The 19,487-nt window shown below is 53.2% G+C and overlaps 7 protein-coding genes across 7 annotated transcripts; 3 read left to right on the plus strand and 4 right to left on the minus strand.

Annotated features, from left to right (window-relative positions):
- Positions 1-313: 313 nt before the first annotated feature.
- Positions 314-5,812, plus strand: MRS44_002531 (uncharacterized protein; the record flags this gene model as incomplete). Its single annotated transcript, XM_046272022.2, has 8 exons — positions 314-559; positions 610-3,674; positions 3,726-3,800; positions 3,854-3,894; positions 4,016-4,403; positions 4,457-4,651; positions 4,702-5,148; positions 5,197-5,812. 8 exons carry the CDS (start codon positions 314-316, stop codon positions 5,810-5,812), a joined length of 5,073 nt encoding a protein of 1,690 aa, XP_046136640.2.
- Positions 5,813-5,910: 98 nt separating this feature from the next.
- On the minus strand, positions 5,911-7,050 carry MRS44_002532 (uncharacterized protein; the record flags this gene model as incomplete). The annotated part of the gene is made up of 1 exon (XM_046275162.2): positions 5,911-7,050. The coding sequence occupies one exon, from the start codon at positions 7,048-7,050 to the stop codon at positions 5,911-5,913; it is 1,140 nt and encodes a 379-aa protein (XP_046136641.1).
- A 628-nt stretch (positions 7,051-7,678) lies between these two features.
- MRS44_002533 (uncharacterized protein) lies at positions 7,679-8,465 on the plus strand (the record flags this gene model as incomplete). Its single annotated transcript, XM_065622867.1, has 4 exons — positions 7,679-7,889; positions 7,953-8,072; positions 8,126-8,314; positions 8,356-8,465. The coding sequence occupies 4 exons, from the start codon at positions 7,679-7,681 to the stop codon at positions 8,463-8,465; spliced, it is 630 nt and encodes a 209-aa protein (XP_065478939.1).
- A 1,151-nt stretch (positions 8,466-9,616) lies between these two features.
- On the minus strand, positions 9,617-11,152 carry MRS44_002534 (uncharacterized protein; the record flags this gene model as incomplete). Its single annotated transcript, XM_046278245.2, has 3 exons — positions 9,617-10,043; positions 10,096-10,670; positions 10,718-11,152. The coding sequence occupies 3 exons, from the start codon at positions 11,150-11,152 to the stop codon at positions 9,617-9,619; spliced, it is 1,437 nt and encodes a 478-aa protein (XP_046136643.2).
- A 1,209-nt stretch (positions 11,153-12,361) lies between these two features.
- Positions 12,362-13,643, minus strand: MRS44_002535 (uncharacterized protein; the record flags this gene model as incomplete). The annotated part of the gene is made up of 3 exons (XM_046275163.2): positions 12,362-13,231; positions 13,284-13,402; positions 13,460-13,643. The coding sequence occupies 3 exons, from the start codon at positions 13,641-13,643 to the stop codon at positions 12,362-12,364; spliced, it is 1,173 nt and encodes a 390-aa protein (XP_046136644.1).
- Positions 13,644-13,988: 345 nt separating this feature from the next.
- Positions 13,989-16,187, plus strand: MRS44_002536 (uncharacterized protein; the record flags this gene model as incomplete). Its single annotated transcript, XM_065622868.1, has 2 exons — positions 13,989-14,199; positions 14,266-16,187. 2 exons carry the CDS (start codon positions 13,989-13,991, stop codon positions 16,185-16,187), a joined length of 2,133 nt encoding a protein of 710 aa, XP_065478940.1.
- Positions 16,188-18,204: 2,017 nt separating this feature from the next.
- On the minus strand, positions 18,205-18,621 carry MRS44_002537 (uncharacterized protein; the record flags this gene model as incomplete). Its single annotated transcript, XM_046268087.2, has 1 exon — positions 18,205-18,621. The coding sequence occupies one exon, from the start codon at positions 18,619-18,621 to the stop codon at positions 18,205-18,207; it is 417 nt and encodes a 138-aa protein (XP_046136646.1).
- Between the last annotated feature and the right edge of the window lie 866 nt (positions 18,622-19,487).

The raw sequence follows: 19,487 nt of genomic DNA on the forward strand, positions 1-19,487 counted from the left end.
ATCCTAGTTTCGGTTCCGATGGAGATCGGCGTTTTTCAAGAAATGACGCGCCGTGAGAGGTTCCCCCATCCCATCCTTTGCTGCAGGGACTCTCACGCACTTTCCTTTCTGGTTGCGTTGCGGTACGTACCCGCCTATCGCCGATAAGCACTCTGATAAGCCCGATTGGGATCTTATCGCCCCGCATGCGCCAGACAGAGGAAAAAAAATTACCTGCCAGACCCAAGCAGACAAATAGTGGCAGTCTCAACACCAACGATTCTTTGACGGAAACCGCCATTATTCGGCTGGCGCAACAACTTCCCCCGTCATCATGGAGTCTAGTTCGAAACGGCGTAAGCTCGATCATTCCGGCTCCGGTCTGAGACATGATGGTCTCATCGACTTTGAGGCCAGGAGCTCGGCGCGAGTCTCAACTGCCAGCACCTTCGTCCTCCAAACCGATGAGCTTCTCAAGGAAGCAAAACTCGACTATGCCAAGGCATTGAAGGGTGTTGATGCGCATCTGCATCGCCTTAAGGAAGCTATCGACTCTGCGCCTCCTCACGATGCTGTGCCTGTTCGTTCACTCGAACCTATTAGCGAGTTTAGAACTAACACATTTTCCAGATTGCCGAAGCTACAGCCAGCTTCGAGAAGAAACACCGCGTCGTCGTTCCCTATCCCGAGCCGAGGCCCGCCAAGGATGCACCTTACAAGCTATCATTTGCCAAGCCGGCTCAGTACAATGTCGTCGGTAGCTACGTCGCAAAGACCATGATCAAAACCCAGGCCCAATTCGGTATCGACATGGTGATTCAGATGCCCAAGGCCATGTTCCAGGAAAAGGACTACACAAGCATGCGATACTTTTACCGTCGAGCATACTACATTGCCTATGTCGCTGCGCACGTCAAGAAAGAGTTGGGTACAGAGATGGACCTTGGTTTTGAACTTCTCAATGAGAATTCTCTCCTGCCCGTGCTCACTCTTCGACCCAAGCCCGAGGAAGAGGAGGAGCCCAAAGAGTCAAAGGGCAAGGCTTCTAAGAAAAAGGCAAAGGCACCAAAGTCACCCTATGTCATTCGAGTTATTCCTTGCGCCCCTGATGGACTCTTCCCCAAGTCAAAGCTCCTCCCGGCCTCAAATAACAACAAGAGCGGCGAAACCGACGACAAGAAGACCCAATTGAGCACCCCCTTTTACAACTCTACCCTCAAGGCAGAGGAGACATTCATCTCATACCTGCGAGTTCTCACACACGCCAAGAACGAGTGCCCGGCTTTCCCTGATGCCTGTGTCCTCGGCAGGATCTGGCTGCAGCAGAGAGGTTTTGGAAGCTCCGTATCTCAGGGTGGCTTTGGACATTTTGAGTGGTCGATAATGATCGCTCTCTTGCTTCAAATGGGCGGCCGAAACGGTCAAGCAGCACTGTCGACGTCGTTGAGCAGCACCGAGTTGTTCAAGGCTGCTGTTCAGTTCCTTTCAACCACCGACTTCAACAAGAAGGCCTTTGTCTTTGGATCTTCCAAGATAAGCCCCGATACTGTCAAAGAGTCTGGCCCGGTCATGTACGACCCGGTACGAGAGCTTAATGTTCTGTCCAAGATGAGCCCCTGGTCAGCAAGTCTTTTGCAGATGCACGCCAAGTCGACCACCGATCTTCTCGCCGACGAAGCCGCCGACAAGTTTGAGCCGACTTTTATTGTTAAGTCGGATGCGCCTTTGCAGACCTTTGACGCAATCTTCGAGATCAAGACCCAGGATATTTCAAAGGCTTCCAAATCTCCTGACCGCAGAGGCCCTGCCTGGGATTTCAGCCTGGAGGCGCACAAGATTCTCAAGAAGGCCTACGGCACTCGAGCCCAGCTTGTGCATTTCCAGCTGCCCTCAAGAAAGGGATGGTCATTGAGCTCCTTCCACCCTTCAGATTCGGACAAGGTCCTTTTTGGGGTCATGTTCGAGTTTGCCCAGATGGCTCGCCAAATGGAGCATGGTCCTCCCGCAGAGGAGCAAAAGGACGCTGCGCGATTCCGGCAATTCTGGGGTGAGAAGGCTGAGCTGCGCAGGTTCAAGGATGGCAGTATCCTCGAGTGTATCGAATGGACAAGCAAGGTCCCTTTCCAGATTTGTGAGGAGATTACTGCCCATATCTTGAAGCGACACCTCAAGATTGTCAAGGAAGAGATTACTCCTTTTGGCGCCGGCTTCTCCAACGTCATCACCTTGTCTCACATGGATAAGGAGGCATTTGATGCAGCTCGACGGGCGTTCCAGACTCTTGAGCATGATATCCGGAATCTAGAGGACTTGCCACTGCAGATTCGCCAGCTTTCACCAGTCTCGCCAGCTGCCCGCTATGCCTCGATCGACGCCCCGATGCCTGGGTTCCACCAGGGAACTATTGAGCCTATCGATGTGAACCTTTACTTCGAGGCCTCAAGCCGATGGCCAGAGAACCTCATTGCGATCCAGGAAGCCAAGATTGAGTTCCTTCTCGACTTTGACAGGCGACTCACTGCTGCCAAAGACAACATTACGACCTATCTCGGCCGAGAGAACCAGGAGATCGGCATTGAAAATCTGGCTTACCTCGATATCGTGTATGACTCTGGCGCATCCTTCCGGCTGAGAATCCACTGCGACCTGGAGGAGACCCTGTTGGAGCGCCAGATCAAGAACAAGACCCTGGACCAGCATGTTCGCGAAGAGTCAGAAGCTGCTTTCGCCAGGTTTAACTGGCTTTTCACAACCCTGCCTATTCATACGCAAACCATCTCGACTTTCTGCACGAGACTTCACTCTCTATCGCAGACCATTCGCTTGGTTAAGCACTGGTTCAACTGTCACAAGCTTTCAGGTCACATCAGTGAGGAGCTTATTGAGCTCTTTGTTCTGCACGTCTTCCTCCAGCCTTACCCCTGGCGGGCACCCTCAAGTGTTTCGACTGGCTTCCTACGAACTCTGACCTTCCTCTCCCGCTGGGACTGGCGTGATGAGCCCTTGATTGTCGACTCGGCTGAGGAGCTGACCAACGATGATCGTTCCACGATTCACAAGGAGCTTGAAACCTGGCGGAAGCGAGACCCTAACATGAACCACACCGTCATGATCGTTGCCACCTCCAATGATCCTTCTGGCCTTGCGTACACTCGCAACGGTCCCTCCAAGCTCGTCGCTTCGCGCATGACGCGCCTTGCCAAGGCTGCTTGCAAACTTGTCAAGGATGAGGGGTACCATCTTGATGTCTCTCAGCTCTTTGATACCTCCCTCGAAGACTACGATGTCCTCTTTCACCTCTCCCGCAAGGCCATTCGCTCCATTCTCCGAGAAGCTGCTTCTGACCCATCTGCCCGCCGCCACTCCCAATTCAAGAACCTCGATGATCGCACGGGTCGCGCACCTCTACCTATCCGAGCTCACCCCGTCGATGTTCTCATGCAGGAGCTACAGCGGGCGTACCAGGACACACTCGTGTTCTTCCGGGGGACGAACAATGGCGAGGATGACGACGCTGTCATTGGCGCCATCTGGAACCCGAAGCTGCAACAGCAAAAGTTCCGCGTTGGTCTGCCATACAACTTCAACAAGGTTGCCGGCGAGGATGACGACGTTGTCGAGGTAAACCGCAAGGCGGTGCTATTGGAGATTGCGAGGTTGGGTGGTGAAGTGATCAAGAAGATTGAGGAGGTTGAGTAGATATATAGAGAAGCGGATTTACATAATTGGACAATACCCATGAATAGACTGGACAAAAGCCTTGGACCTTTGATAAATGCAGCTGCTCTGCTGGAGTTGTTCCTCCTCAAGCTGAACCCCCTGTACAGTCGAGTTATTCCAGGGACACCCCATTGCTTTATAATTTGACAAAAAGCTACGAGAATATGGAGCCTACCGAGCTTCGAGGGACACTAGGTACCTTAGTTCAATATATCAACTCCTGGAAATGATAGCCAGTTGAACGTTGCCGTGGCAGATCAATGGAAGTGTGAGGTACGTACCTAGACCCAATGTGGAAATCGCTTTACGCGCAAAGACGCGTCCCGGCGCGTTCCACCCCTCGCCCACATAATCTTCCTAGCATCACTACGACGACGAGCAACGCCGCCTGGAATCTCAATTCGATACGATATTGGTCGACTCGTACAGCGAAAGACGTCGAAGAGGAGCCGAGATCTTAATTTCTCCAAGAAGCCTGTCATGTCATCTCCAGCCAACGTTAAGGACGAGCCAGTGGAAGAGACGGGCATCTCCAATGGAACAGCGCCGCCAGCACCGGAAGCTAATGCCAACATGGCTGATGCTGAAGACACCAAGAAGGATGTCAAGCAGCTCGAGGATTTGTTTGACGATGTGGATTCGGATGACGAGTTTCCCAGCTCTGCGCCTCCACAGGAGAGCTCACAGGTTGCTTCAGGGCCAGCGTGAGCGCATCAATATTCTTGAACCCTGGCGAGGTAGACTAACTGTTGGCCAGTGATGTCATGTCCATGAGGGCTTCAGATCCAGAAGTCATGCGCAGTTTCTACCAGCGACTATTCCCTTGGCGATACCTCTTCCAGTGGCTCAACCACAGCCCTACCCCTACCAACGACTTTGGCAACCGAGAATTCGCCTTTACCCTTTCGAACGATGCCTACCTTCGATACCAGTCTTTCCCTACAGCCGACATGTATGTTATCTACTACCACTAAAACTTGTACTCTAACGCTGTATCGGCAGGCTTCGCAAGGACGTCCTACGGTTGATGCCCTCTCGTTTCGAAATCGGCCCCGTCTACACCACCAACCCTCGCGACCGCAAGACCCTCGTCAAGTCGTCCGGTTTCAAACCCCTCGCCAAGGAACTCTGCTTCGATATCGATTTGACAGACTACGACGATGTGCGAACGTGCTGTGACAAGGCCAACATCTGCAACAAGTGCTGGCAGTTCATGACCATGGCGATCAAGGTCCTCGACGCCGCGCTGCGGGAGGACTTTGGCTTTAAGCACATCATGTGGGTGTACTCGGGTCGAAGAGGCGCTCACGCTTGGGTGTGCGACAAGAAAGTTCGGAGCATGGATGACCAGAAGAGGAGGGCGATTGCAGGTTATCTCGAGGTGGTCAAGGGAGGTGCTCAGAGTGGGAAGAAGGTTAATGTGAGGAGACCGCTACACCCTCACCTGGCGTAAGTTTGACCTTAACCACTGGAAGAATGTTTACTAACACCTTTTAGACGAAGTTTGGAGATTCTCAAGACTCACTTCCAAGAGGATGTCCTCGATGTACAGGACCCTTGGGCTTCCACTGAACAGGCCGAGAAGTTGCTACAACTCCTTCCCAACCAAAATCTCAACGAGTCTCTCCGAAGAAAGTGGGATGCTGCTCCTGGCCGTGCTTCGGCGTCAAAATGGGCCGACATTGATGCCGTGGCCAAGTCGGGCGCCAGCAAGAACCTCGACGCCAGGCAACTCCTGGAAGCCAAGCAGGACATTGTCCTGGAGTACACCTATCCTCGACTGGATATCGAAGTCAGCAAGAAGCTCAACCATTTGCTCAAGAGTCCCTTTGTCGTCCACCCCGGAACAGGCCGCGTTTGTGTACCCATCAACACCAAGAACCTCGAGGACTTTGATCCCCTAGGCGTACCTACGGTTCAGGGCCTCCTGGCAGAGATTGACGCTTGGAAGGGTGATGAGGATGAGGAAGCCAACAAAAGCACGGCGGATTGGGAAAAGACGAGCTTGAAGCCGTATATCGAGCAGTTTAGACACTTTGTCAATGGGCTAATGAAGGATGAGAAGGATGTCAAGGTCAAGCGGGAGCGCGAGGATACCAGTATGGAGTTTTGAACAGATATGAACGGCTGGACTGATGTCATGACACTGTACACATGCGGTAGACTTGGTATTTATGTAAATTGGCTGGCGCACATGGTATAATATAGGCTCTATGGCTTTGAAGCAGCTTCCTCGGTCTCCTCTTCAGGGACAGGCTCGTGAGCTTCGCCCTCGCCCTCCTCGCCCTCATCTTCGTCCACGTCCCCTGAAGCACCCTCTTGCTGCCTCAGCTGTCCTCCCTTTCGCTTGGGGATAACGCTAAGGAATGCGTCACCCCAGTTCTCGTACTCGAGCCACTTGAGCATGATCTCGACGACGTGGTTCGTGGCGAGCACCTGCCGACTCGCCATCACCATGTACTGGCCGATGGGCAGCCGAGCGGTCCGAATGCCAAGCTGCCGCGCCCGCTTGTAGCACAGGCCCTTTTCGCGGTTCTTGTCGACGAGCCCGCCGATGACGTAGCTCGTGTTGGGCTCAAGCCGCTCGAGCGTGTACGGGGAGTCGGAGGATAGGTACACAATGTCCTTGTACTCTTCTCGCGGCTCAGGCTCAGGGTCGGGCATGGGGAAGGGGTCCCTCTCGTCCCTCTCCCAGGGGATCTTTTCGTCAAGGCTCTTTTGCAGGGGGTCGATCATCTTGCCGCCATTTTCCTGCATCTTCTTGCGTGCTGCCTCAGCGCAAGCAATAAAGTCTCCTTCGAGGAAATCAATGCCCTTCCAGTTCTTGTGCTTGTCCTCCAGCACCTCATGGAAACGCGCAGCCAGCTTCCCGTTCCACCCAGAAACAAACATGTGCGTGCGGAAACGAGCATTCTTGTTCTCCGAGTACGACCTGGTGATCTGGCTCCCGAGCGACACGAGCTCCTTGTCCATCATGTACTGCTCAAAGTCGCAGTCAAAGATGAGCGAGACGGGGACGCTGACCGAGGGGGGCTTCTGGGTCTTCTGGGCGTCCGGATCGATGCCCTGGGCCACGAGGGCGGCCTTTTCCTCGCGCTTGCGGACGCGGCGGGCCTGGCGGTTCTCCTTGCGCTTCTGCTTGCGGTCCTCCTTGCCGGCCTCCCACTCTTGCTGCTTCCTCAGGCGCTTGAGGGCGTTCTTGGACATGGGGGGAGCGTCATCTTCGGCGGGTCGCTTTTGGGGAAGGACTGAAGCTTCTGAGGGTACGGCGGTCTTGGTTTCTTCGCTCACTTCTTTGGCCTCTTGGTCCACGGGAGGCCTCTCTGATGAATCTGTGTCCATGGCAGACATTTTACCTCCTCCTCCAGGTGAAAAAAGGCCTGGAATACTGTTCAAGGCGAAGGTCGTCCAAAGGGTTCAGGTGAGTTTATAAAAGGGTAATCAAGTTTTCGTAAAGGAAGTAAGCTCAAGTTGAGGAATCTGATGTTCTGGGTTTGCGAGGCCTGAATTAGGTTCGACAGCTTGAGTGACGTGTAAGAGCTGCAATCCTCTTATACGGGAGCTTTTCAAAGGCTGCAATTGTCGTACGTTGAAGTTCAGGGCGTTTCTTTCGAGGGCAAAACTTATGAAACGACTAAACAAAGTGATGGTCTTTCAAAGCATATATAAAGACCTTGATAAACGAGTCAGAAAACTCGATTAGAATTTAGCAAGAGACAAACTCAGTGAGTCTGTCTTGACGGCGGATTTTTCTCACTGAGGTCGTTGATGGTGGGGCACTGTCAGAGGTACGTACCGACCGGCCTCTGCAAATTCGCTCCCTGACACCTGACCAATCATGACAAGGCAATTGAATGACCAACATCACGTGTTTCAGTGGAGGCACTCTTGAATCCTCCAGACTTGGGAGCTCGGCTTCAACCTCAGGCCAAAGAATCAAAACAGCTCTCGCATCCCCTCGACGCCAGCCAGAACCGCCATGGAGCTCCCGAAGCGCTCGACTCCCCGGGCTCACTTTGAGCCCGACACCGTCTTCAAGCCCTACGATGTCCTCGACGACACCGCCAAGGCCGGCCTCGTCGGCGGTGCCAGTGGTCTCTTCATCGCCTCGATCCGCAACGCCCTGGCAAAGACAAACGTCGGCGCCCTGAGCGTCTTTACCCGCGGCGCCCCCATCATTGGCCTCGCCAGTATGCATTCCACGTCTTGAGCTTGTCAATTGGTCCATCAGGGGTGCTAATTGGGTCGTCTAGCTGCCGCTCCCGCCGCCTACGTCTTCTTTTCCCGAACCGCCATGAACCTCCGCGAGGAGAACGATCCCTGGTCGGCCGGCTTTGGTGGTTTCATGATGGGTGCTGTCCTCGGTCTTCCCTGTACGGTTTCCGATATCCAATTCGTACGAGAAGTCACATCTGACATGCAGCAGCGAGGAGAATGCCCGTCGTCGTGGGCCTGGGTGCGTCCATTGGTGTTTTCCAGGGCATGTTCTACTACCTTGGCAACCGATACGACACCTTCAAGAAGGAGGACGATACTTTCGAGCGCAAGGAGACGTTCCGACGGACGACTCGATTGCCGCTTGAGCAGACCATCTCGGAGATTGGCGAGGGCCGAGGTAAGTCGCGCACGACGGTAGCCATGATCCCATTCTCACAGCAGCAGGTATCCAACCCCCCGGATACGACGAGCGGAGGGCAGAGCGCCTCAAGGAGAAGTACGGATTCGAGGTTAACCCCGTCAACGCGACTATTGCCGGTAGCCAATGAGCACGGCAAGCGGGCGAGCGGGACGGAAGCGATTGTACATAACTCTTCTGGGCGAAGAAGAGGTGCTACACTAGAGAATTGGAGTTTTGTTTTGTTCCATGTGCGGCTCTGAGACTATGCCTACTCACGCTTGGACAAGACAGGTTGCTTCCAAGGTACGTTTACATATCCCGACACTCCCTTCAACATTACCATTCCCCCTCCCTGCTATGATGATTCAAGGAGTCAGAGGCTGTTTATGATCTTAATGATTACAACACTCGTCAATATCTACATCCTGAGCACCCATCCTTTCAATGAACCGTTTTGATTGCTATCCTTGGCAGTTGCTAACCCAGTTCAGGTGTCTTTCTTGACTGTACACTCACAGCTACAAGAGTCTGAACTCTTGGATCATGGTATGTTCCATCTTTATTCTTTTCTATTTACATCCCCTTGTTATGATGATTCATCGAGTCAGAGGCTGTTTATGAATTAATGATTCCAACGCTCACAATATCTACATCCTGATCACCTGCCCCCAACACGTGAAATGTTCTATCATTATGGTTGTCTTTGTTGCTGACCAGAAAAGTTTCTCTAGTTTTCTATTTGCAGTCATAAGTTGCTCTGATCTCGTGAATTGGTACGTATTAGCTTGATTCCCAATTCCCTTTCACTCCCCCTTATTCTATGATGATCTACCGAGTCAGAGGCTGTTTATGAATTTTAATGATTCCAACGCTCACAATATCTACATCCTGAGAATTCATTTCTTGTTCAATCCATTTACATCAGCAACTCTTTGTAGTTCTTTGCTGACTTTGATGATAGCTTCAACATGTTAAATGCCAGATAAGCCTACTTGGTCTGGAAACTCGATGGTATCCATGCTATCTGTCCAGCTACCACAACCAAAAGCATAGTCACTAGTGCACTCACATTCTAACACGTATTCCATCATATTATATGCAAGAATCAACTTGCCCGTCTCTATCCTGTACTGGGTATCTAGCCCTCCCTTTCCACGCCCATTTTGTTTTCATGACACATGTGTAACCAAAGCCAGCGCCGTGCTGTGTTGTTCCGAACCATATACAACCTATTCCTCTGTACAATAATGACCATTAAAGACTTGTCCAATTTGTGCATGTCCAAGAAATGAGGAGAGATCAAATCTTGACCATCTTGAAGCCGACCTGCACATAGCGAGCAGCGACAACCGCAACACAGCCAATGAGCATGGCAACACCGCAGAACAGTTGCAGACCCAGATAGTCGCCATTCTGGGCCGAGACGATGGCACCGCCGATGGGGCTGCCCGTCAGAGCACCGAAGGACTGGAGGGCAAAAGCAGCACCAACGCGTGTGCCAATCTGACGAATGTCGGAGATTTGAGCGATGAGTGTGGGCGCCAAGCTGATGTAACCTCCCGAGGAGAAGCCAAAGATGATGGCAAAGACGAGAATGCCGGCCGTATCCTTGACGGGGATCCAGATGCACAGACAGAAGAGGCCCGAGATGAAGGTGATGAAGATCATGACGTTGTATCGACCAAGCTTGTCGGCGATGATGCCGGGAATGATACGGCCCAGGATGCTAAGATTGAGTTAGTAAAGGCTTACAGTCGATGGAACTCAGGACAACTCACCTCACAGCGTTCAGGATAGGCAGCAGGTAGGGGATCAGAGTCGGAGACATTCCCGCAGCCTCAGCCTGGAGGAGGACATAGTTGAAGGGGAGAAACATGCCCCACATGAAGAAGAAGAATCCAATGACGGTGATGGCCATGCGAGGCTCTCGAAGGCCGTTGATGTACTCCATAAAGACGAATGGCTTCGGGCGAGGAGGCAGACGGGACTTGACAGTCAGGCAAGAGATGCCAAGCAAGAACAAGAACATGAAGGCCATCGTGCGCATCATCCAGGGAAATCCAACCTCCTTGATCATCTTGTCCATCATGATGGGCAGGACGACACCGCCAAGGGACGAACCAGAGACCATGATGCCAAAGGCGGCGGCGCGGCGACGGAAGAACCAAGTGACGAGAGACGACATGCTGGCATTGAAAACAGCGCTGGAGCCGATGGCGGCCACGATGGACTGGGAGAGAAAGATTTGGTAGTACGATGTCGAGAGGGATATCATCATGAGGCCGAAGACGTAGGCGATGGTACCAAGGTAGAGGAGGTACTTGGGGCCGTAGATATCAAAGAGTCGGCCAAACTGAAGGAGTTAGCAAGATATAAGAGTAAGGGGAGAGGAGGACATACAATGGCACCACAAAAGATCATGAAAAAGACCTCGACTGATAGAATCCAGCTCACGGTAGAGCTATTGTACCCCCTGAGAGGACCAGAAAGGTAATACTTTTGAAAGACACCAACACAGTTTATAAGTCCAAACGTGCAAAACAGCGAACACCACCCTCCAAAGACGACAAGCCAAGCTTCTAGTCCGCCATCCGGGAAGTCGGCGGGCGCCATGCCGGGAGGCGGACCTGGAGGAGCTGGCTGGGCCTTTTCGATGTCGGCCTCAGCCGCGTTGGAGGGCTCTGGGTGGACATTTGCGTTGGCGTCGTCATTTTGGGAGGGGATGATTTGGAGGGATGTGCTGGCGTAGGGTTGGGGGTCTGGCTTTTCCGTGTTTTTGATAGAGGCTTTTTCGTTGACCGTCTCGGAGGACGATGAGATTGTTGAACCGGGCATAGCTGCTGTTTTGTAAGGGGAGGAGGTTATTGTTTGGTTAGAGGAGATGATTTCGCTGGTGTTTGTTGTTTATGCTCTGATTAGTCTGGCAGAGGTCAACTCGAGATGCCAGTAGATGAGATGAGATGGTATGAGATCAACACACCATCAAGCCTTGAAGAGGCGTAACAAATATATATCAACAATTCACAATCCAGCTGCTCTCGGTCTCGCGCACCTCGCACAAGGGGACCCAGGCCCCCAGGATCGCCGTGGAGCCGGGGGTGGGAAGTGGGTGCGTGTGGACTCCCATCTCCCGCTCGGCTCGGTCAGAAGTTAACTCCAAGGGCCGGGGAATTGTCTCCTGGGCTCTCTCCACCCCCCATCTATGACTCGATCGGGTTTACTTGATGAAGTGATGGGTGTAATTCCGTTTTATGGCTTCGGGTTTAAGGACGTGGTGTGATTAAAGGCCGGGGAGAAGAGTAGATACATGATCAAGTATACAGACAAAGGCTCTTTATTAACGAATAAACACAAGCAATCATCGAACCGAGGCTCTAGGTACTCAGACCAGAGCTCTTCACCACCAAAAACTACACCCCAGAAAATCCTCTGTAGGGCTGAAAACAACTCTCGGCTCCAGGAGCAAAGAGCGAAAGGCCGAGTCGCGAAGAAGGAAACTAGGCCAGAAACGTGTCGAGATCAACCAATAGAAGGCCTCACGCAAGGAGATGCTCCATTGCATAATCTCTGAAGCTTACAAAACAATACAAAACTACGCTTGTCTTTCTTTTGATACAAGAGAGTCGGTCATGAACGTGGTAGGTACGTATCCGTGTTCCGGGTAAAATAGCCCGCTCGGATCCGAGTGGGGAACCTGAATACGCCGAATGCTTCAAAGGCCATCCTCACTCTCACTTACAGATTAATAATTTCGGCAACTTTTTATCCTCTTGGAGACTTTTCTTCTTATCCTTGAGTGGGTAACAAGATAATGTCATCAGCTGCAGCTGCATCAACCAGGATCCCCCAAAGCTGCAAGACAGTCCATTTACCCTATTCCGCAAGTCATCATGACCTTTTGATATTGATACACACGCAATGGGCTTATTCTCTATGAATCGGTAATGGTACATGGCAGATGATATCAAAGGCCTTGCTTGTATGCCTGCCTCCTTTCTCGTATCCTCAATATCACTTGTTACTTTTCTACTCTCTCTCTCACTCTCATCGGATAAACTCCTTGAGGTCCTTGTCATCCTCGAACTTGACCTTGCCATCCTTCTCAGCCGGTGTAACATGAATACCTGTCGCCTCACCCTGCTTGGCAGACTCGACAGAAGAAGTCTTGGACGCAGATCCGTCTGACAGCTTCGGCTTGTTGGTCAGCTCCAACGCCTGCGCAAGCACACCGGCAGGAGCATCAGCAATCTCATCCACCTGTCTGTTGGTGAGCACGTCAGAGGCGCGCACCCCTCGGCTCGACATGAGGATCCGGCTCGGCCCGTGGAACTGCAGAAACAGCCGGTCGCCCCAGATGGTCCTCCGAGTCGCCGTGCGCAAGCTGTAGAGTGCCCGTGCCAAGAACTTGTAAGCCTCCGAGCTGCGGACAGTCTTCATCCACTCGGCTTCCGGGATCCACCTCGACAGCGAGGGGACCTGGATCCTCAGGCTGTTGCTCTTGAACCGGAAAGGCTGCGGGGGATGTCTTCCCACCGTGTAGGCAACGACACTGCCGGGATGCGCCACAAACTCCTCGCCCTCCTTCAACGTGAGCTCGTAGATCTGTCCCGGCGCTGACAGAGCAGCAAGTCCTCGCCCGGTCAGATGGGTGTTACCCCAATGCGCCAGCGTGAGTCCGGTCTGGAGGCGCGCCGAGGGAGAGAGTGTGTGTCCGGTCCAGGCGAGCAGCGCATTCCGCTGAGAAACCATCCAGTCTGTCGTTCCATCGAGGTGAAGAACCGTAAAAGTGGTCGTGGGCGACTTGGTTGCGATCAATGCCGTGATGGGCGTCGTAGCCGAAATGCGCTGATAAAGGAACGGGACTCCGAAAAAGGCTCGTGTAGCGGGATTCAAGATTGACAGCGTGGATTGAGCCTGGGGATAGTTAACAGCCATTCTATTCTCTTCCCGGCAGGTAATTGCCTACACTATCAGGCTTGCCGGCGACAGCAACCAGTGTGCCCCTCCGAGTGTACAGCTTCTGCGACGCCGACAGCGTCACCGACAGCAGCGAGTATGGAGCGCCGAGGACCTCGAATCGAGCATCTGCAGCCGATTCCGGTTAGAAATTTTACTGCATAGCACCTCAATGGCGTGGCATACCGGCGGGATCCCTCGTCTCCAGAGCTCCGAAAGCATCAGCGCCGGCCTTGGGCGTCTCGGTGCTCGGGGCGGCGCTGATCTGGATCGCCCGGCACTGGGTGCAGACGTACGACGGCGGTGGCAGCGTCGGCCGCAGGAGTCGCAGGCCACGCGCCGTCCTTAGCAGCGGCAATTGGCCTCGCATTGTGGTGGGATATGAGCTCGCAAGAGCTGGGTATATCTCATGTGAAGCATATCCCATGTCCAACTCTGAATGATGCTAGCGGCTTTTCCCGCGTCACGTGCACTCGTTGTCGTGCCAACCGTAGTGTATATTGCAAGCGAGGTTGCTACCCCAGCATGTCAACGCTGACCGCAACGGACGTGCGAAGGATCCTAGCAATAGCAATCTTCACTAATTTTCCCATGCGGCCAGATCCGTAGGCTGACAACCGCCCATCTCAAAACAAGCTCTGCTTCTTCCTTGCTTCCTTATACCACCTTACGCTATCACCCGCACCCGTCCCTGTCGACCAATCCATCCGAAGCCATGAGTGTCCGCGTTGTAGCCAGGATACGGCCGCTGCTCGAGAAGGAGCTCGAGAAGGAGATCATTGTCAGGGCAGACAGCGCGGAGCCTGGCGCGCCAAACACCATTGTCAAGATCCCCAACCCAAAGAACAATGGCGAGGAGTTCTCGTTCGCCTTCAATGGCGTCTACGACCAGAACGTCAACCAGGAGGGTCTGTTTACTGCTGAAGGTGCGCTCTAAAAAAGCTAATAGTTCTTGTTTTTGCTTGTATCGTGTCGTGTGTTGACTTGAGCAGTGGCGCCACACCTCAAGTCTCTTTTCCAAGGCTACGATGTCACGATATTCGCCTACGGTGTCACCGGAACGGGAAAGACGCACACGATGCGAGGCGGTCTGAAGCTGGCCGACCGAGGGGTGATTCCCCGGCTGCTCAGCAATGTGTTCAGGAGAGGCAAGAAGATGATGAAGGACTCGCAGGGTGAGACAACCGTCCAGGTTGCCCTGTCGTACTACGAGATCTACAACGACAAGGTCTACGACCTCCTCGAGCCTCCTGAGAAGCGGACGCCTACTGGGCTGCCGCTGCGAGCTGAGGCCAATGGCAGGACGGTCGTGGTCGGTCTGTCGGAGCGAGCATGCGAGGACCTCAAGGACTTTGAGAAGATGTACATCGAGGCCAACAACAACCGCGTCACGGCAGCCACCAAGCTCAATGCCCACAGCAGTCGTAGCCACGCCATCCTCCGCGTCAAGCTGACGCAGACGACCGGAAATATGGTTCGGGAGAGCACAGCGTCGGCCATTGACTTGGCTGGATCTGAGGACAACCGTCGCACTGACAATGGAAAGGAGAGACTGGTGGAATCTGCCGCCATCAACAAGAGTCTCTTCGTCCTGAGCCAGTGTATTGATGCCATCGGCCGCGGTGACCGAAGAATTCCGTACCGGGAGTCCAAGATGACTCGCATCTTGTCTTTGGGCCAGAACAATGGCATCACAGTCATGATTCTGAACCTCGCTCCTCTGCGAAGCTACCACCTCGATACCCTCAGCAGTCTCAACGTCAGCTCCCGCGCGAAGCGCATCGAAGTCCGGGAGATTGAGAACGAGATTGTCTACAAGCAAGTTCCTAGGACGAACTCCAACTTGTCTGGTTCCAACGTCCAGCGCCAGCCGTTGCGACCTCTTGCCAACGTCCACAATGTTCACAATGGCAATATCGCTACCAAGGCCGCCGAGGCGAACAAGGCTGCCGAGGCCAACAAGCCCGTCAAGGCCTTTAGCGTCTACACGGACAAGACGAAGCCGGCACCTGCCACTCGTCCTCTTGTGAGCTCCAACCTGTCTCGCCGGACCAACCCAACCAAGCGACCCTCTGAGAATGAGACTCTCGTAAGGCCTAGTAAGATCTCAAGGCCAACAGCCCCGGCATCCATCACGGTGTCTGCGGCTCAGATCGAGGCCATGGTTGAGAAGAAGGTCAGCGAGATCCTCGCCGCGCGTGTGGCGGCTGAGAAGGATGCTCAACCGCCACCTCCAGTCCAGCCTGAGATTAGCGAGGCGGTTCAGAAGCGCCTGGAGGCTTTGGAGAGGCGGATTGACAGTGAGGAGTGGCGGGATGACGCCAAGTCGGATGGACTGAGGTTCCTGCTGGCTGCTCGGCAGCACAAGGAACGGGGTGAGGACGCGGCCGCCCTGAAGATGTACGAGATGGCTCTGCCCTTCTTCCCAGGACAGGCAAAGCTCATCAGCAAGATTGAGAGGCTACGGACGCGGTTGAATGGTGGTGCTCACTCGGGTTCTGAGCATCGAGAGTCTCCCCGCAGGAAGCGAAGGCCCGTCTACGATGATGCCGATGGCGACTATGAAACCGCCGAGGCTGATGTGGACGAGGAGGAGGGTGCCCGTACCAAGTCCAAGTCTCGCAAGCTCAAGGTGAAGGCTCTGAACACAAAGTCCCTCCTCTCTGGTGATGATGAGGGCCCTGCGTCTCCTCGCACGCAGCAGCTCCTTGACATTGTCAACTCGCGCGACCTCACCCAGATCCGAAGCCTCGTCGGCTTCGGCGCCAAGAAGGCCCGTGACCTGGTAGACTACCTCGACCTGGTGGATGGAGACGAGGCCGGTGGCCGGATCGAGAGTCTTGCACAGCTGAGGACAGTGCCAGGCATGGGAAGCCGGACTGTCGAGAGGGCGTACGAGGGATTGGTGGCTTAGGCGTGGTGTGGCGTCTAGGGGATGGATTGATGCTTCTGGTTTGATACCGTATACCCTGTTCGGTTGGACTGGTGCAATGGAAAGCGAGCGGCATGCATGGCAGGGCGTTTTGAGGAGTTTTGCTTGTTGAGATTGGTTTTGTATATTGGGTGGTTGCATGACGGCTGTTGTATGCAGCCGTCGATATAGGTGTTTAATGCTTTATTCGGATTCCCATTTAAAAGGTCGCACAGCGTGAATGCATCGGAATGAATTCCTTGTAGATCGTAGAAAGCTGTGTAACTCGTATCTTGACTATGCAGGATTGACAGCTCATCATCTGTGATCCATGGCTTGGCATCCATGCTATAGGGTTGGAGGATGAGCTCACCTATGACTTGCATACAAAAAGATAGGTCAACAACAAAACTGCGGCCCGTTATTTTTAGCTCCCATGACTGCCGAGAAGGATGAAAAAAAAGTCGCCGATGACTTGTCTCTGTGTGTGTGGAGTGATGAAGTGAGATTTTCCCCCATTGTCTCGTGTCGTGATCATGTTTTCTTTTGCTGACCCGAGAGATGCAAGGCAGGATGAGATCGTCACTCGGACCCACGCAATCTTGAACAAACCTCACGTGGTGAGCTACCTAATCACTTGAGCTTGTTTAGGTTTGCTTCTTTGTGTCAAAGCGAAGGGGCTCAAGTCCTCAAGGGTACTGTATAGAAGCAGTTTTAATCTTACAAGACGTAGTAATATTGCTTAATTTATAACAAGCTGCTTGTTGTACACATCCATTCATATCCACAGAGAAACTCAAAGGCACAAAGAAATCAGCTTAAAATAATGATAAACCCAAGCTCCGGTGAAGGCTGAAGTTACTTGCTAGCAGTACCCTTCTGGGTGTCTTCACATCAAGCTAGACACGACTGGTAGGTACGTCATGTACACTGACGACGCATGCCTGCCCTGGATCACAAGCGACTTTGACTTCCACTTCACACCCACCACAACGCACTGGGTGGCTGGATCCCGGATATTGTACTGTAAACAAGGCTCGGGTCCAACGGTCAGTGGCGTTGATCAGACGGGACAAGACCACACCGTTGGAGAAATCTCGATGGAATCTCGTATCGACGACAACCACCAATTTGACTTTATCGTTGACGGGGAAATCATGTATTACCGTACTGTCAAGCACGTCATACCTCTACGACCCAGACGCATCACATCACTTCAGTGACAGCACATATCCGTGAAAACAAGGTTGAACATGATGGTTCTTGTAATTCATTGGGTGGAAATGTCCACACACAGCCAAAGTCCATTTCCTCATGAACCCCAACCCGAACCCCCGCCTGCATGTGCATTTTTGATGCTATGTACAGGTTTGCAGCAGCGCCCGACAGTTGCCCGTCAGCTCTAAGATAGATAGATACCCAAGCCATGCTGTTTCCCTACATCCATGGGGAAACGGAGCAAGAATGGTATGGTAGGTAGGTAGAATAAGACAAAGATAAAGAAAAAACAACGCCCACAAGGAAAATTAGGTAGGTTCGGTGATACCGTCGGCACGTCCAACTGTAAAGCTCTGCTGTTCCTCTTCCGAATGTCCAGCAAGTTGCCTCATCAGAGTGCTCAGCTGGAGGGAGAGGTGAAGCAGGCGGGACTGGGGAAAAAAGTTGTAACCAAGAAGTGTCAAGTCGTTAAAAAGACCAGCTGAAACGTTTCTGCTGATCCAAAAAAGTGGTAAAAATGGTTTCTCGAGACCAAAGACGTCGACGACTCTCCTGTCGCCGTCAAGCCTCAAAAATGGGGGTATCCGTCAAGTTCCATCCGTCCATCTCATCTCATGTCGCGTCCATGCTCACGCTTTTGTTGCGCCTTCCATGCTACGCCTGCGCCTGAATCACGCCTAAGCTCCCCATCGTTTGCTTTGCGCCAGATCCCGTCAGTCGTACAGAGAGGGTTGCATGAATTTGATGATATGTTTTTTTGTGGTTTCTTTTCTTTTTTTCATCTTTATTGTCCGTGACTCGTTCATCGGATCATGCTGCTCCTTCGCTCTTGGATGCTGGGCATCTCCTTGTTGAAGGATGATCCGCCAAAGTGTGGGATGGAGCTGAAGCGGTTTAGACGCTTGCGCTCAGCGCTCGTCGGCTGTGGTTGCTGCTGCTGTGGCGCTTGGAACTCCGAAGGGAAGTGGCCGCCCTCGAGGGTGCCAGTGGTGGGCGTGGATGAGGAGCTGTTGCCGGCCTTGTCGCCGTGGAGAGCATCCATGTTGGATGATCCCGACGAGGAGCCAGTGCTGTTGGGAGTCTGGTAGACGTACTCGCCGTCAACGTAGACAGCGTTGGAGACAAAGGTGGAACGTCGGTGACGGCGGCGGGTGTAGCGTTGCTCCAGCCGGAAGAGCTCCAGCTTGGCCTGGATCTTGTCCATAAGACTCTTGCCCATTGTTGCGGTTGGTTTGAAAAGGTGAAAGTTGTAGAGGTTGAGTTCAGTGTCGAGAGGAGGCCCTTGTTAATGACTGGGCGACCGTTTCAAGATTTCGGATATCTCGGTCAAGACGTGCGCGTCGAGGGAGGTTGGGGGGATCGTCGCTGAGGAATATGTGGAGATTAGAGACCAAGTACCGCAGACCAAGTCAATGCCGTGCAGTGCAGTGCGTGCGTTTCGTGTCGATTTCTTTGCAGGTATGTTTCGTCTCGGGACAGGTGTCTTGAATTGTCTTGTCTTGACCTTGTCCGGAAAGGGGGCGGGCCGGTTTTGAGCTGATGGATGCTTTCGCGTTGACGAGAGCGATTTGACTGGCTTTTGTTTTGTTGCGTTGCGACAGGCGACTTGTTGTTGGTGATTGGTTGGTTGGGAGGGTGCAGTATTAAAAAGAAAGTATGGGGAGGACGTCTTGAGCAAAAGGAAGCAAATCGCCTGGAATGTTGTTTCCTTGTCGAGGTCCAAGAAGGAGATCAGATCAAATGAATGAGTGGACGGGAGTGGGCGACGGGGGGTAGAAGAAGGGTTGCGAGGAGAGAGTGAGAGGTCGAGACGAGAGGGAGGAAGTGGAATGGATGATAAGACGTGCTGGGGCAAGGCAAGCCAGTGCAGGGCATGGAAGGCAGGGGGCCAGGGGGTCAGTGACCTACCGAGTGCAGCAGCAGGTTAGGGGGCATGGGGCCCGGGGGCAACTGGAGAGGAGACGGTCCAGGTCCCGTCCATCCATCTTCAGGCTCTTCAGGCGCTACAGACAACTCCTGCTAGCCTCTCTCCGCGTCCGCGGCCGCGAGGTTGGCTTCTTGGGTCGGCGCCGGGGAGGAGGGCAT

The sequence above is a fragment of the Fusarium solani genome (assembly GCF_023522795.1).
Source record: "Fusarium solani strain SB1 chromosome Unknown bctg00000001, whole genome shotgun sequence".
Taxonomy (NCBI): Eukaryota; Fungi; Ascomycota; class Sordariomycetes; order Hypocreales; family Nectriaceae; genus Fusarium; species Fusarium solani.